The sequence below is a fragment of the Stegostoma tigrinum genome, chromosome 16, assembly GCF_030684315.1.
Source record: "Stegostoma tigrinum isolate sSteTig4 chromosome 16, sSteTig4.hap1, whole genome shotgun sequence".
In the NCBI taxonomy this organism is placed as follows: Eukaryota; Metazoa; Chordata; class Chondrichthyes; order Orectolobiformes; family Stegostomatidae; genus Stegostoma; species Stegostoma tigrinum.
In genome coordinates this window covers 3,402,886-3,419,031 of record NC_081369.1, presented here as the reverse complement: position 1 = coordinate 3,419,031, position 16,146 = coordinate 3,402,886, and the positions used below count along the sequence as shown (strand labels likewise).

The 16,146-nt window shown below is 44.8% G+C and overlaps 1 protein-coding gene across 1 annotated transcript in view; it reads left to right on the top strand.

The window, feature by feature from the left end:
- The window catches only part of hydin (HYDIN axonemal central pair apparatus protein), a 654,146-nt gene extending 647,008 nt beyond the window's left edge, over positions 1-7,138 (top strand). The window contains exons 85-87 of the mRNA XM_059651568.1: positions 2,708-2,932; positions 5,552-5,879; positions 6,544-7,138. Coding sequence (XP_059507551.1) covers positions 2,708-2,932; positions 5,552-5,879; positions 6,544-6,620 — 630 coding nt within the window. The 3' untranslated portion in view covers positions 6,621-7,138. The remainder of the gene's footprint in view (positions 1-2,707; positions 2,933-5,551; positions 5,880-6,543) is intronic.
- Positions 7,139-16,146: the final 9,008 nt, after the last annotated feature.

The window sequence follows — 16,146 nt, the reverse complement described above, 5'->3', positions numbered from 1 at the left end:
TGAAATCATAAGCTTTCTGAGCACTGCCTCTTCGTCAGGTGAAGTCACTTCACCAGATGAAGGAGCAGTGCTCCAAAAGCTTATGATGTCAAATAAACCTATTGGACTATACCCTGGTGTCATGTGACTTCTGACTTTGTTATGTATCGTAGTTGGGTATTTCATATTGGGATGGTGTCCCTTTGTGACGTGAGTTATGTGAGCATTGGTGAGTCATCAGCAGGTTTGTGAGCTCAGTCAGACATGTTTTAGCTTCTTCGGATTAAAGCCTCCTTGCTGGGTTGCAGCAAATGTGAATTTGTATGTTCTTCATTTCTAACTGGAGCCTAGTAGCTATATGGTATGGAATAGAGCCATCTTACGCAGTGACCCTCTATACACCAAAAGGTCAAAAGTGGTGATGTTCGCTGATGATAACACAATGTTCTGCACCATTCACAACTCCTCAAATACTGAAGGAGCCTGTGCCTAAGTGCGCAGCTACACTTGGACAATATCCAGACGGCTGATTAGTGGCAAGTAACATCATTGCCACATAAATGCCAAGCAAATCTAGCCAACACCCCAAGCCAGAGGATGTAGATCATCAAGGAGACCTCAGATTGGCTCATTTCTGCGTTGATTTTAGTTCACATCTACCCAACTGGTCTTCAGGAATGAAACCATGAGGAAGGTTTCCATCAGATTCTGGAGAATGCAGGATAAGCTTGGTTGTGTAAAAACAATTGGAAGCAGTTCTGAGGGATAGAATTAATGTGCATTTGAAGAGGCAGTGATTAGTTAAGAGCAGTCAGCTTGGTTTTGTGAAGGCAAGATCACCTCTATCCAACTTGACTGAAATTTTTGAAGAGGTGACAGGTGTGGTGATGAGGGCAACACTTTTGATGTAGTCTACTTAGACTTCAGCAAGGCTTTTGATAATGTTCCACGTAAGGAACTGATTACAATGGTAAGAGCCAATGGGTTCCAAGGAAATTTGGCGGATTAGATCTAGAATTGGCAGAGTGGCAGGAAGCAGAGGCTGATGGTTGAGGGGTGTTCTTCCAGCTGGAAGTCTGTGTCTAATGGGGTCCCACAGGGGCCAGTGTCGTCCGCCTTTGCTGTTTGTTCTTTATAATTGTTTTAGACTTGAATGTAGGAGGGTAGATCAGTAAGTTCGCGGATGATACAAAAGCTGGTAGGGTGGTAAATTTTGAGGTGGCTAGCTCGAAATTACTGGAGGATATTGATGGGCCGGTCAGATGGGTTGATCAGCGGAAAATGGAATTCAATCAGATGAATGTGAAGCAAAACACTAAGGCAGGACAAACAAGACATGGGAATGCACAATGAATAGTAGGACTCTGGGAAGCACTGAGGATCAGAGGGACCTTGGTGTGCATGTACACCAATCCTTTAAAGTATCGGGACAGCTGGATAGAGTGGTTAAGAAGAATATACTTGCCTTTATTAGCTGAGGCAAAGAGTTAAAGGGCGGGGATGTTATGTTGGAACTGTATAATATGTTCTTTAGGTAACAGTTAGAGCATTATGTGCAGGTCTGGAATCTGCATTATGGGAGGAATGTATAGCAGTGAAGAGGGTGCAGAGGAGATTCATCACGATGTTGCCTGGGCAGGAGAATTTTAGATATGAAATGCGATTGGATGGACTGGGGTTGTTTTCTTTAGAGAAGAGGAACTTGAGCCCAACATGTCAACACCGAGCCATCCCCCTATAACCTACCTAAGCTCCACATCCCTGAACAGTACAGGCAATTTAGCTTGGTCAATCCACCTAGCCTGCATATCTTTGGACTGTGGGAGGAAACCAGGCCACCCAGAGGAAACCCATTCAGACACAGGGAGAATGTGCAAACTCCACATGGACAGTCGCCGATGGGTATAATCAAGCCCAGGTTCCTGGCACTGTGAGGCAGCAGTACTAACCACTGAGCCATTGTGCTGCCAGGGGTGGACAAAGTCAGAAGATCATAGCCCAACAGATTTATTTGAAAACTCAAGCTTTCAGAGCAGAACACCTTTGTCAAGTGAAGTGAGAGAGCTGCACACAGACACAGAATTTGTAGGCAAAGAGATCAAGGGCAGAGACATAAAAAGATAATACAACTGGTGTGAGTCAAGTGTCAAATAATAAGTCTCTGCAGGTGATCAAAAGTGTCAGATGGTGTGAATAAAACGCCAACAGCTGAATAACAAACAAAGGAGCCACCTATAATCTGATTAAATGAGGCAAAGAGGTAATTACAAAACATTAAAAATAAGGGGGTGCTGGAGACACCAACTGACTTGAATAACATGGAAAAATATATGTGTTTACTTGAGACTTTTATTTATGCCCACTGGGGTCCTGTAGAGTAGCATTCTCATAGCACAAGGAAAAGTCTCCGCTATATCCCTAATGCAGAGCCCTCAGGTCTCATTAATGGTTCCTCATTCAGCATTCAAATTGGGAGCTGTCAAGCAACAAGAAATTTAGAAGTCCTGATGTTAGCCTAATTTGCACGAGCATCTTCTGTATGGGCCTGTGCACCAGAAAATAGAGGCTGGTGGATGTGAGGATATGTTGCAGGCCCAGGCGAAGTTGAGAGAGTGCACAAGGTTCTGACTTATTCTGAATCATATCTACTGTCTCGTCATTGATGTTCTGTTGCTACCTTTATAGGTGGATTTTTGTCCAATTGTACTACCTTTCTTTCTCTCCATAGGGTATACTGTCTTTTGAATATCAGCCTCTGAAAGTGGGTGAAGTCACAGGGCGCCTTACACTGAACAATAGTGATTTAGGAGTCTATCATTATGATCTGATCCTGAAAGCCAAGCCAGCAGGCCTGGAGAAACCACTCCACTTCCGGACTAACTTTGGTGGCAGCCAGACCCTCACTGCCAAATTCCTAAACCACTCCCGCCAGAAAGTTGAATATTTCTGTAAGGTATGTTCCAAATGGATCACAGAGGTGTTTTGATACAGAGGAAGCCACAAGGGTCATCATATTTTCACCAACTCTCCAAATGACCATCATGCCTTAGTACCAATCCCCTGCTTTTTCCCATCCCTTGCATATTGTTTCAGCTCAAATAATTATATAATGCCCTCTTGAATGTCTTCACCACATTCCCAGGCAGCGCAAGCTAGATCCAAACCACTCAATGTGAGAAAATTTTCTTTCCCCACATCATCCTTGCTCATTTTGCAGAAACGTGAAACCTTTATATCAGTCCCCTCTCGTTCTTGATCCTTTTGTGAATGGAAACAATTTTTCCCTGTCCACCCCCCTCAAGATTTTGAAAACTTCTATCAAATCTCCTCTCAGCCTTCCCCTGTCCAGGGAGAGCAATCCCCACTTCTCCAATCCATCCTCTTTCTCTCCAGTACATTTGCATTTTCTATAATGTGGCATCCACAACTGTACACAATACTTCACCTGAGATCTAACAAGTTTCTTGTACATGTTCAACATCACCCCTTTGCTGATGTACGCTATGCCCCTATTAATAACATTGAGGATATTGTGTACTTTACTTATTGCTGTCTGCCAGAAGCACATCTTTCATCTTTTTCTTGATTATGTTTGATTTGTTTGACCGACCTTTCCCGTTATTAGGTGATATACCTTGACTTGTACCCAAAGCATCTCCTCTTTGAAGGAGCTCTCTGCTCAGTTACTATTTTTCCAACTAGCCTCTCATTTGAGTCATCCCAGCTCTGTCATGCCCCAATAAAGACCACTCTCCACCAATTAACCTCTCTCACTCTGGGTGGTTGCATGTCACTTCCCACCACTACCCTGAACCTTATGATTTTGTGGGTACTGCCAGCTAAATATTCCTCCATTTTTTAACAAAGAACCAAGTCCAATAATGCACCCTTTCATGATGAACTTGGCACATGCTGCTGTAGGAAGCTCTCTGTCATGTAATCCAGGATCAATTGCTGCTCACTTTCATACTACAAGTTGCCCCAGTCTTTAATTTGGTAAATTGAATCCCCTTGTTATAACTCCTCTGTAACATTGTCATTTTTCTGTGATTTCCCTGTGGATTTGTTCCTCAACATCCTTTCCACTGTTCAGTGGCCCGTAGGATGCACTGAGCAATATAATTGTCCCTTTTTTATTTCTTAGCTGTAGTCAAGTTAACTCTGTTCTTGAAGTACCTGAGACATCCTCTTTCTCCAGCACTGCTGTGCCCTCTTTAACCATTACTGTTACCCCATCTCCTTTTCTTTCTTTTCAATCTCTTCTAAATACCTCACACCCAGGAGTATTCAACATCCAGTCTCCTTAAGCCAAGTCTCTGTTATTGCCGTAATGTAATTTCCATGAGGAAATTTTCACCTGCAACTCCTTAAAGTCTGCTTGCAGGACCTCATTTGCTTGCTTCCTATATCACTGATCCCAAAATGGAGCACAGACTCTGGCTGCTAACCCTCCCCTGCTTCAGAATACACTGCAGCTGAATTGGAGCATCTTTGATCGGGTACCTGGGAGGCAACATCACATCCTGGAGTCACATCTACCTCTACAAAAGTCCCTTTCTACTCCCCTCACTGAGGAATCCTCTACCCTTATAAGCCTTCCACACTTCAAACACATTCCCCCAATCACCACCACCCATCCCCACCCCCAACAGGACCACCTTCAGTACCATGGCCCCGCCTCTGGCTCTGTCAGATGAACCATCACTTTCGACATTTTCCAAGCCCAAATGGTTTGCTTGTGGTATACACCCTTTCCTCCGCCTGGTGGTAGCCCATTTCCTCTAGCTGCAGTTCATACTGCTGTGGGGTATCCATGTCCTGAAATGCATTATCCACAAATCTCTCAGCCTCATGAATACTCCATTGTGTCTCCAGCTGCCATTCAAGCTTCAAAACCCAGAGCTTGAGTTGCTCCAGCCAGAGGCACCTCCACCATATGGTATGGTCATCCAGGAGCGCCTAGGATTTTTCACATGGTGTGAGACGTGTAAATCATGGCCCTGAGTTGTTAGACATAGCTTAGCTAAATGAAGCATAGTTCCACTGCTTTTATTTTGCCCTTGTTCCTTCATAAGAATTGACTGAAAAGCATGTTTTAATTCAAATATATACTTTATTCATCAAAATTTACCTATAAGTATATGGAAAGTGCTCTCAATCTGTTTCATACAGTCTTTGTGAAGAGAAAAAAGAGCAACACAAACAGCATACTGGAATCTGACATCCTAAAAAGATCCATGCACTTGCAAAAGTCTTATTCTTGTTTAAGTCCTGTGTCTCACTTGTGTCACCGCCTGTCTGCTTCTCATTGAGTGTCCTTCCCTCAACCGCTCCTTTCATTTAAACCATATTTCTGCAGGTGCTGTTGAATGGTTGTAAATTGGTGTGCTTTGGAATGATTCAAAGTGAGTGAACCAAAGGCTCCTACTTGAATTTTTAGCTTTGATTTCAATTTATTTTTGCATTTGGAATTTCTGATGCTGCTGAGCATTGCTGATCAGATTGCCTGTAAATTTGTTGATATCTCTGTGATCTGGATGTAACAACCTGATTCAACTATTGCTCCCCTTAGGTTGACAGTCCCGAATTCCTTGTGGAGAAAAGCATCACAGTCCCACCGGCCTCAATGGGTGGCTCAGAGGTGGGTGTGGAGGTGATCTACGAGCCTTTCCGCCTGGGGGAGTCCAGAACAATACTCAATGTCACCTCTTCTGTTGGAGGCGAGTACAACATCCCCCTCTTTGGAGTGTGTTTGTCTGCAAAACCTCAGGGTCCCTTCTCAGTGCGAGCTGGTTCTACTGCTTCCATTCCATTCAAGAATATTTTCCCCCAAATAACCACCTACTCGTTCCAAGTGGACAATCCAGCATTTACCTGCAAGCCCTCAGAGACACTGCGTGGTAAGAAAACCCACGTGGTTAGTGTCAGCTTTGAAGCATCTTCAGGTATCTCCAAATATCCTGTCACTGGCAAGTTGGTCATATCGTGCCCAGGTTCTGCAGGGATGGGAGGTATGATGTCCTGGATCTATTATCTCAAAGGTGTTACTCCTGAGAAGTAAGGAGAAAATATCTTCGGGTTTCCGGCTTAAAGCTCATGTTTTTCTCCAAAAATCTCAAAACGTTTTATTAACTCAGTCAATGTTCTAATCATTATATCCCAAGTAGAATCTGCTTATTGACAAGTTTGTACGATTGTCCAACAAACAGCACAGCGAGTTGTGAGATATCCTCTACATACAGCAACACTGCAGATTATCAGGTGTACTCAGCCTGGATAATTCTACCACCTGGATTTGCTTCAACTGGGCAGTGCTACCAGCTCGAGGCGCATTTTACAGCTACTGGCTGGTTTTATTCTGTGTCCCATTTCCAGACTGCCCAGGAACACCACTCCCATGATCAAACTGGGATGGTCCATAAGCAGTCTTCACAATTTTCATTTTCAGCAAGTATTTCATTCTTCATCAATAGGTCAGATTGTGAAATGTCAGAATTTTATATTTTTACATTTCCGATTAAACTAGGTTATTGTGTTAATTATTTCCTCCTTTGTTTCTCAAAGTGCCTTACTTCACTCAGATGCTTCCACAGAGAACCACAGCCAACTGTTTCAGGAACCCTCATTTGGACCCTCTCTGATTCTGTCTCCATTCATGCTTTGTGGCTTTGAACATGAAGATACTCAAATTTCTCAAATACATTGTGTGGGAAAAATGTTGGCATGTTCCTGGGCAATTTGACAAGGTGTGACAAAATTCATCTTTCTTTATGGATTGCACCAACAGCCCTTAGAGCTTTGTCTCTGGCAGTAATCCAATCTTTGATGCTTCCCCTTAAATTTATTGTAGGGATGTGACTATTAGGTATGCTTAGTTGTCAAATCATAGCTTTTGTTGTGGCTGTGTGAAAGCTCACTGCTTCATATTGTTTGGTGCCCTTTTCCCACTGCAGTGTGCTAATCACTGCAGCAGCCCCTATTGAGCTGGCGTGTGTGACAGAGAGACTGTTTGATTTGCGGCTTTCTTCCCATTGCAATCTTGACATTCTTTCATATGCTTTTCGTGTACAATGCATGTCATTCTCAATCTGCTGGCTTTTTTTTAGTGTGCCATTTTATTGTGTGAAAACATTTCTTTGAATAAACATTATTGAATGACTGAACATGTTTAATATTATACTTTCGTACAATACTTTATTCATCTTGAGGAAGAGGGCCCCTTTTCAAGGGACCCCTCGTGAAAGGTACTTTTTCATTTTTTGGGTGACATTTTCATTCTCACTAATTATTAGGTGGTACATTAACATGGTAACAATTCATTCTGTATTTGTATCTGCACGTGGGTTCGTGGACTCATACAGAACTAGAAGAGTTCATCACCATCCCTAATAATGATCAACTCTCCAGTAAACTTAAAGTCACAACAGAAGGAAAGTGTGAATTTTGTAGGCACCACAGAATTTACATTGGCACAACAAGCAAATTATAGCAACAAAAGTCTTTTCTTTCAAAATAACTAATACATATATTTAAACTCAAAAATCCATCTCCCTAAATGCAGCTTCCAGTTTGTTGAGGTCACAGCTAATGCATTTCTTGTGCAAATGCACAAAGCTGGAAGTTTTTAAAGAGGTAATTACTACCCTTTTCGCTGCATCTCAGATCCCAATCCGAGATTTAAATTTAATAATTGATGCAGTGTTCATTTCGTCAGAGGAATGATGATATGAAGACCACACCAAAGTCCATTTTGTCCACAATGACCTATTTACAGCGAGCTCCTTACTGGGAATGGCTGGTCCTGCCTGGTCCTGTCAGTGCATAGAAGATCGATGCAAGCTACCTGCATCTGGTGGGAGCTGTCCCAGAATGATAGAAGTGAACAATTTCCCTTTCTTTTCATCACTGAGTATTTTATGTTTATGAAGGCGAGGGAGGTGAGTGCCCATTGCTGTGTGTAAGCACAGAGCAGTGCCAGACCAGCTGGATAGAGCGTAGCTCTCTCTAACCTTCTCAGTAAATATGCCCAGATCATCCACTGCTCATCAGTTATCTGCCTAAATGGTCAATAATGTGGGTTAAAACACAAACCTTCTACGTCAGGAAAACATCAGAAATGGAGATACTGTTACTTGCTCAATCAGAGGAACAGCTGCAGGCAGAAAGAAAGATCAACAACAAGCAACTTTGGCATGAAACGTCATGAGATGATGGGGATCACGCTTAATATGTTCAGCTTTGATATAATCGCCTGATCTGAATGGAGAGTGAGGGTTGGACCTGTGTGGAGAGGAGAGTGAGACCTGGGGAGGAGGGTTGGGCCTGTGTGGAGAGTGAGACCTGGAGAATGAGGTTTGGGCCTGTGTGGAGAGTGAGACCTGGGGTGTAAGGTTTTGGTCAGGAGGGAGAGAAGATGGGGTCTGGAAAGTGGTAAGGTCTGGAGCGAGGGCCAGCTGCTGAATAACGCAATCATTGTCTGGGTGAACAGCCTCCTCAAGCCCTCTGTCACTCACACTGAGTAATTCACAATGGTGCAACAGCTTTATTTCCCATTTCGAATATTGTATGATCAAAACTTCACAAGGAAATTGAAAAACAAAGTACAAAAAACTTTGTTTTAACCGGCACTTAATGAATCAGCACTCTTGCTAAAACAGGAAAAATTATATTCCTGAGATACCGGACATTTTCTGCATTATTGCAACATCTATGCAGTTAAGAGTGGAAGTGAGAAGATTCTCTGCAGTAAGTTTTATTAAAGGTAAAGTGATCTATGCTGTAAAGAAAATATGACAGTGATGTGTATACCCCCGTATACCGTTTCTATTACTTTGTGTTTTTACATTGATTATATTGACCTCTTCATCAACCAGAACATTTGAGCAACCAATACACTCTCGGTCCAGCAGCCAGTTAATAAAATTTTGCTGCACTGCTTTTAATGTCCCTGTGATATTTGACCCAGTTTGAAGAAATTGATCTTTCTGGAAACTCTTGGATAATCCCTACTATATACTTTTGCAAGCTACTGCAACAGGAAACAACTGAACAAACACTGTGGACTGGTCTGTCACCTAATGTTGAATTACTTTACACAGGTGTGCAGAGTACTGGCTTTAAAATCACTAAAATAAGGATGTTGACTTTTCCCAGAAGAAGGCCCTTGTCCACTTCCTGGTTTGTGCGTGTCAAAATTGTTTAATGTGACAACATTTGTATTACAGCCAAAAGTATCCCTTAATAACACTGAAAGAAGTAACCTTATTTAACCCTCATCTTCTGAACGTACTGACCCTCAGAATCAAACAATTTCCCAAACTGATCATACAGCACCTTGCCCATAAGGGATTGTTATTTCAGGAAAGTGGACTTAGGGATACAGTATAAGAGCAAAAGTTAACTTTGTACCGCGGGACCCCAAAAGTCTCCATCCCTGGGATTTTCCTCTCTTGGCCTCGGGTTTATTGGCTCATCAATAGTTGATGGTTATGATTTGTCAATGACCTCATGATATAGAAGAGTAACTGATAGAGTGTGGCTGCGATGGGCCAAGTGACCTCCTTCTGTGGCCGTCTTGGATACCTTGATGGATCCCACCTTCACTACATTTCTGCGCAATGAATTCTGAACATTAAACTTAGAGCCATACAACACAGAAACAGAACTTTGGTTCAACTTGTCTGTGCTGACCAGATATCCTAGACAGAACTAATCCCATTTATCTGCGTTTGGCCCATACTCCCGCTAAACCTTTCCCATTCATTATGTAACTGTCCAAATGTCTTTTAAATGTTGTAATTGTACTTACCTCTACCACATTGCCCGGCAGCTCATTCCATACACGCACCACCCTCCTTGTGAAAAAAGTTGCCCATCGGGTCCCTTTTAAATCTTCTCCCTCTCACCTTAAATCTGTGCCCTCTAGTTTTGCATTCCCCCAACCTTGGGATAAAGACCATGCCTATTCACTTCATCTATGCCTCTTATGATTTTATAAACCTCCATAAAGTCACCCCTCAGCCTCAGACGCTCCAGGGGAAAAAAAGAGTCCCAGCCTATGCAGCCTCTCCTTCTACATCAAAATGTCCAATCCCAGCAGAAGTCTTGTAAATCGATTCTGCACCCTTTCCAGTTTAAAAACATTCTCCTGACAACAGGGCAATCAGAGTTGTATGCAGTGTTGTAAAAGTGGTCTGACCAATGTCTTGTCCAACTGCAATATGACATCCCAACTCCAGTACTCAATGCTCTGACTAATGAAGGCAAGTATGCCAAACACCTTCTTCACCATAGTCTACCTGAGATGCCACTTCAAGGAACTATGTACCTGCACTCCGAGGTCCTTCTGTTTGACAACACTCCCCAGGGCCCTGGCATTGACTGTTAATTCCTGCCCGTTTTGCCTTACCAAAATGCATCACCTTACATTTATCTAAGTTAAATTCCATCTCAGTCCTTCCTCAGCCCATTCACCCATCTGATCAGGATCTCATTGTACTCTCACGTAACCTTCTTCACTGTCCATTACACCACCAATTTTGGTGTCATTTACAAACTTACTAACCATGCCTCATATATTCACATCCAAAACATTTATATAAATGACAAACAACAGTGGACCCAGCACAGAGCCTTGCCTCCAATCCAAATAAGAACCCTCTTTTAAATAAAGAATAGAAACAAAAATAAAGTAAAGAACCCTCCTGTCCCAACACCTCCCCCATCGGACATTCCTGGGGTGGGGACAGCACCAGTAACATACAGAGAAATGTTTCCTCTACCCTATCTCACCAGAGTGGAAAGTCTCCTCAACTCTCAAAAAAAAGAAAATACCTTCAATTCTGGAAAAACAAGAATCAATAAATAAACAAAGAATGCCCACCCTCTCCCCTTGACTGTGTCCCCACCAAACACTGTTGGGGTGGAGACAACAAGAGACCGAATTGTGTGGCAAAATTTCCTCGGCTCATTCAGAAGCAAAGGAAACTAAATGAAAACAAATCCCCTCTGCTCCCTCCCCATTGAATGCTCACAGGACAGGGGCAACATGAGTTTGAAAATTCAGAGGAAAGTCCCTCTACTTATTTTAACTAAAAATAGAAACTTCTCACACCAATCCCATTCAGCACACCTGGGACAGGGACAGCATGAGGTTCAAATAAAACCCCAACAGGACTTGCCACATAAACAGTGGCTGCAAGAACAGGTCAGAAGCTGGGAATATTGCAATAAGTAATTAACCTCCTGACTCCCCAAAGCCTGTCCGACCATCTACAAGGCACAAGTCAGGAGTGTGATGGAATACTCCCCACTTGCCTGGATGGGTGCAGCCACACCAGCACTCAAGAAGCTTGATACCATCCAGGACAAAACAGCCCACTTGATTGGCACCACATCCACAAGCATCTCCTCCCTCCACTACCGATGCTCAGTAGCAACAGTGTGTGCTATCTACAAGATGCACTGCTGAAATTCACCACAGATCCTCGCACAGCACCTTCCCACCCACGACCACTTCCATATAGAAGAACAAGGACAGCAGTAAGATGGGAACACCACCCCCTTCAAATTCCCCTCCAAGTCACTCACCATCCTGGCTTGGAAATATATCTTCGCCCCTTCACTGCCGCTGGGTCAAAATCCTAAAATTTCCTCCCTAAAAGCATTGTGGGTCAACCCACAGCAGGAGGACTGCAGCGATTAATGAAGGCAGCTCACCACCACCTTCTCAAGGTCCACGAGGAATGGGCAGTAAATGCTGGGCCAGCAAGTAGCGCCCACATTCTGCAAATGAATATAAAGAAAGCCCTGTTAGGCTCTTCCATGGGGTCCAAAATCAATACAAAAGGGAAATAAAATAGGCCTTTCCCTGGGCTAAAAAAACCAGGAATAAATACAATCTTGAATAGTCAAATGGAAACTTCGGATGGACCACTCAATCAAAATGTCATTCCCCGAACTGATGCATTTCAGCCCTCGGTGCCCCATCAGTCACGAAAGGCCTTCATTGTACTGATGAGCACCCTGTGCTCCTGGCCCAGGGACACTCGAGCGCAGACGTAACTGCAAGAGAGGGGCAGACTATTCAGGAATGGTGAGCTCCTCTTCAGCCCACTGCCTGGACCTGTTGATGCCCATCTTGGCCAGGCCCAGTCCACTCCTCCCAGCAGTAGGAGTCGGTTGATCACGAGCCTGGAGCTGAAGTGTAACTAAAATTCAAAGAGCAGCCCTTTCAAAAAAGACAAGTGGGTACATATAGACATGTTCAACCTATACTTGAAATACCCTCTCATCCAGGTCACAGAACGAGCCCACAGCTGGCCCCTGACAAACTTGCTCAGTTGCCGGTCACACAGGAATACCACCAGCATCAGTCTCCGCCCCAGGAGCCCGATGTAAGAGGAGAGGACCCCTTTGTACGGGGCCCTCCACTGGGGCTCTCCACCTCTGGAGGACAGAGCATTTGGCCAAGGTGTGTCCACATAGTGGGTGAAGCCACGGCCATGGAGAGCATGCAGCATTAATCCGTACAGATCGAATCCCCAATGCTGTTTGAAAGGGCGCCAGGATGATATCCCTGAGATAGAACGGCACCATGTGTCGGGGGAAGGTCTGCGGTGAGGGCCCAATGTCAGTTCCGAATGGACGCCTGCCCCACGCCTGAGCCACCTGGAGCGCTCTTGAGGTGTTCGAGCTGAATGCCTCATCCGTCAGGCTCGAGTTGTGAATCGAAGGTGAACCGACACCCTCACTGTGCTGGACTTATCCAGCCCACTCCTCTGCCATCCGGCATGTCCCCCACTCCGGTCAGCCCCACATCCCGAGCTCTCTCCCCCTTGGCCGGCACAAACTACACTCGAGGAAGAATTGGTTCCTGAGCAGCAACTCCCGACGAGAGCTGTTCCTCCCGTAGTGGGGAGAGCTCCGGCACAAGCCAACTGTATCCAAGATTGTGATCAGATCCGGATAGGGGACAGGGAATAAGAAACATCTACTGCCACCTTCTCTCTCCTACCATCAAGTCAATTTTTGTTTCCGATTGGCTAACTCTCCCTGGATCCCATGTGATCTAACCTCACCAACCAGACAACCACGCAGAAGTTTCTTGAAGGCTTTGCTAAAGTCCGTATAGACAATGTCCACTGCTCTGCCTTCATCTATCTTCTTTGCCACTTCTTCAAAGAACTCAATCAAGTTTGTGAGACATGATTTCCCAGCACAAAGCCATGCTGACTGTCCAAATGAATGTAAATCCTTTCTCTCAGAATTTCCTCCAACAAGGTACCCACCACTGGCATAAAGCTCACTGATCTATAGTTCCCTGGCTTATCCTTATTCCCCTTCTTAACTAATGGCACCATATTAGCCAACCTCCAGTCTTCTGGCACCTCACCCATGGCTGTCGATGATACAAATATCTCTGCAAGGGTCCCCACAATCTCATCCTTAGCTTCTCGGAATATTCTGAGATATACCTGATCAGGTACCAAGGATTTATGTGCCTCTAGGCATTTAAAGACTACCAGCATCTCCTCTTCTGTAATATGGAGACTTTTCAAGACATCACTACTCATTTTCTCAAGTCCTCTAGTTTCATGTCCCTCTCCACAGTACATACTGATGTGAAATATTCATTTAGTGTCTCACCCACCCCCTGTAGTTCCACATATGGATGGCCTTGTTGATCTTTAAGAGGCCCTACGCGCTCCCTAGTTACTGTTTGGCCCTTAATGTACTTAGAATCTCTTAGGATTCTCTTTCACCTTATTTGCCAAAGCCATCTCGTGTCTCCTTTATTGCCCTCCTGATTTCCCTCTTAAGTATACTACACTCCCTGCTGTTCTCCAGGGATTCCTGATACCTGACATGTGCCGCCTTTTACTTGACTGGAGGGTCAATATCCCTAGTCATCCAGAAATGCTTACACCTACCAACCTTGCCCTTCACTCTAACAGGAAAGTACACTCTCTGAATTCTCATTTACTCATTTTTGAAAGCTTTTTATTTTCCAGCCGTCCCTTTACCTGTGAAAATCCTCCCCCCAGTTAACTTTGGAAAGTTCCTGTCTAATACCATGGAAATTGGCCTTCCTCCAATTTAGAGCTTTAACTTTTAGATCCAGTCTATCCTTTCCCAATGCTATTTTAAAACAAATAGAATTATGAACACTGGTCCCAGTGTGATCCCCCACTGACACCTCAGTCACTTGCCCTGCCTTATTTTCCATGAGTAGGTCAAGTTTTGTTGTGGGATAAGTTTGTTTTTCTCAAATCACATTAACTTCTTTTGTGAATCACTTCAAACCTTAGTTTATGGGATGGTCCATCCCTATTTGCTCATGAACTGAATGGCCCCACGAGGCTGTTTCAGACAGCAGTTAAGAGTTGACTATGTTCCTGTTGGTTTTCAGTCACATGTAGGGAAGGAAATCTGCTGGCCTTTGCTGAAGGGCATCTGTGAACCAGTGAGGTTTTACAACAATCAATAGTTCTGCACCCACCTTTCCTTTTTATTAACTGAATTCAAACTTTGCAATCTGCCACAACAGGATTCAAACCCAGGTCCCCAAAATTAAAATAAAAACAAAATACTGCAGCTGCTGAAAATCTGCCATTAAGTAGAGCAGCAAATGCTGGAGAAACTCAGCAGGCCCAGCGGCATCTGTGGAGAGAGAAACAGAGTTAATGTTGGGTCTGTTGTGATTCTTCTGTTCCATAGATGTTTGTTTATAATTCCCTAAGACATTTGTCTGGGTAGATTTAGCTCAGTTGGTTTGCAATGCAAAGTGATGCCAGCAGCATGGGTTCAAATCCCAGAGCAGCTGAAGTTACCATGAAGTAGTCTTCTCCTCAACCTCCCCTGAGATGTGGTGACCCTCAGGTAAAACGACCAACTGTTATCTCTCTCTCTAAGGTGACAGCAGGCCTATGGTCAGACTATTGTGACTTTTAGTCTGTCGGGGACGTGCTGAGTGGAGGTGGGGTGTCTGGGCTGGATACTACCACATGGATTGGCATGCAAGGTGGCAGTAGACATCCGGCTGGTGGCCACTGCCATCCAATGCCTTAAGACGACGGTGCTTGGACCCGACATTGTGCACCAGCTGGAGGATGCTCAGGCTTGCGGTGGGTCCTGTCTGCATGTACCTCTGCCCGCACGGAATTTCACATCGGCCCCAGGATCCTGTACCTCCCCCCGGGAGCCTTTTCCCCACAAACTGAGCTGCCTCCAGAACATAGCTAGTATGGATTGCAGAGGAGTGAAACGCTGGGCCCTGTACAGGCTGATGCTGTACACCATCCAGCTCTTCTCCTTCACCCACCGCCCGGGCACAACTTGCTGTGCCCATTTACCACCGGGCAGCGGGGATCCCCAGTGGAGGGCCCTCTACGTGTGAATCCTCCCCTTTTCCCTCGCGGATCGGGGTGTGGGGAGGGTGTTGCACACAGCAGTCCCTAGGAACTGCAGATTCCGGTGTTTCACGGACACCCAGCCCAACTGTCTGTTTTGTGGCACTGTGGAGGCTGTGACCATGTGGATGTTGGGTGTAGGCATTTGCACTCCCTTTTCAGCTATCTTAAAGACCTTCTCCTCTGCTTTTGGTGGCCCTTCAGCTCCTGATCTTTGGGTGCCCGATGCAGAGGTGGACAGGTGGGTCAGAGGATCCCCTCATGAGTCTGCTCCTGGGCCTGGCCAAGCTGGTCATTAACAGGTCCAGGCTGCAGGTCATGGAGAGGGTCATTTACACTGACAGCCTGCCCCTGTGGCAATGTTCAAGCTCGGGAGTCCCTGGAAAAGGAGAACATGGTGTGCGCTGACACTCTCGATGCCTTTAGGGAGCAGTGGGCACTGTGGGTGTTGCGGTGCTTTATCTCTTTTCCAACTCTATTTGGATTTGATCCCTACCCTGCCCTTCAATTTCTTTTTCATGTCAGCATTGCCCTTATCCAGCTTTGGCTGTTACTGGTTCCCTGGCCACATGGGCGTTTTCCTGGAGGTGGAAATATTGAATAAATTCTTTTGTACAATGAGTGTACACTGAGTCTTTGCACTTACACACACACACACACACACACACACACACACACTCTCTCTCACACACACACACTCTCATACACACACACACACACACACACACACACACACACACACACTCTCTCTCACACA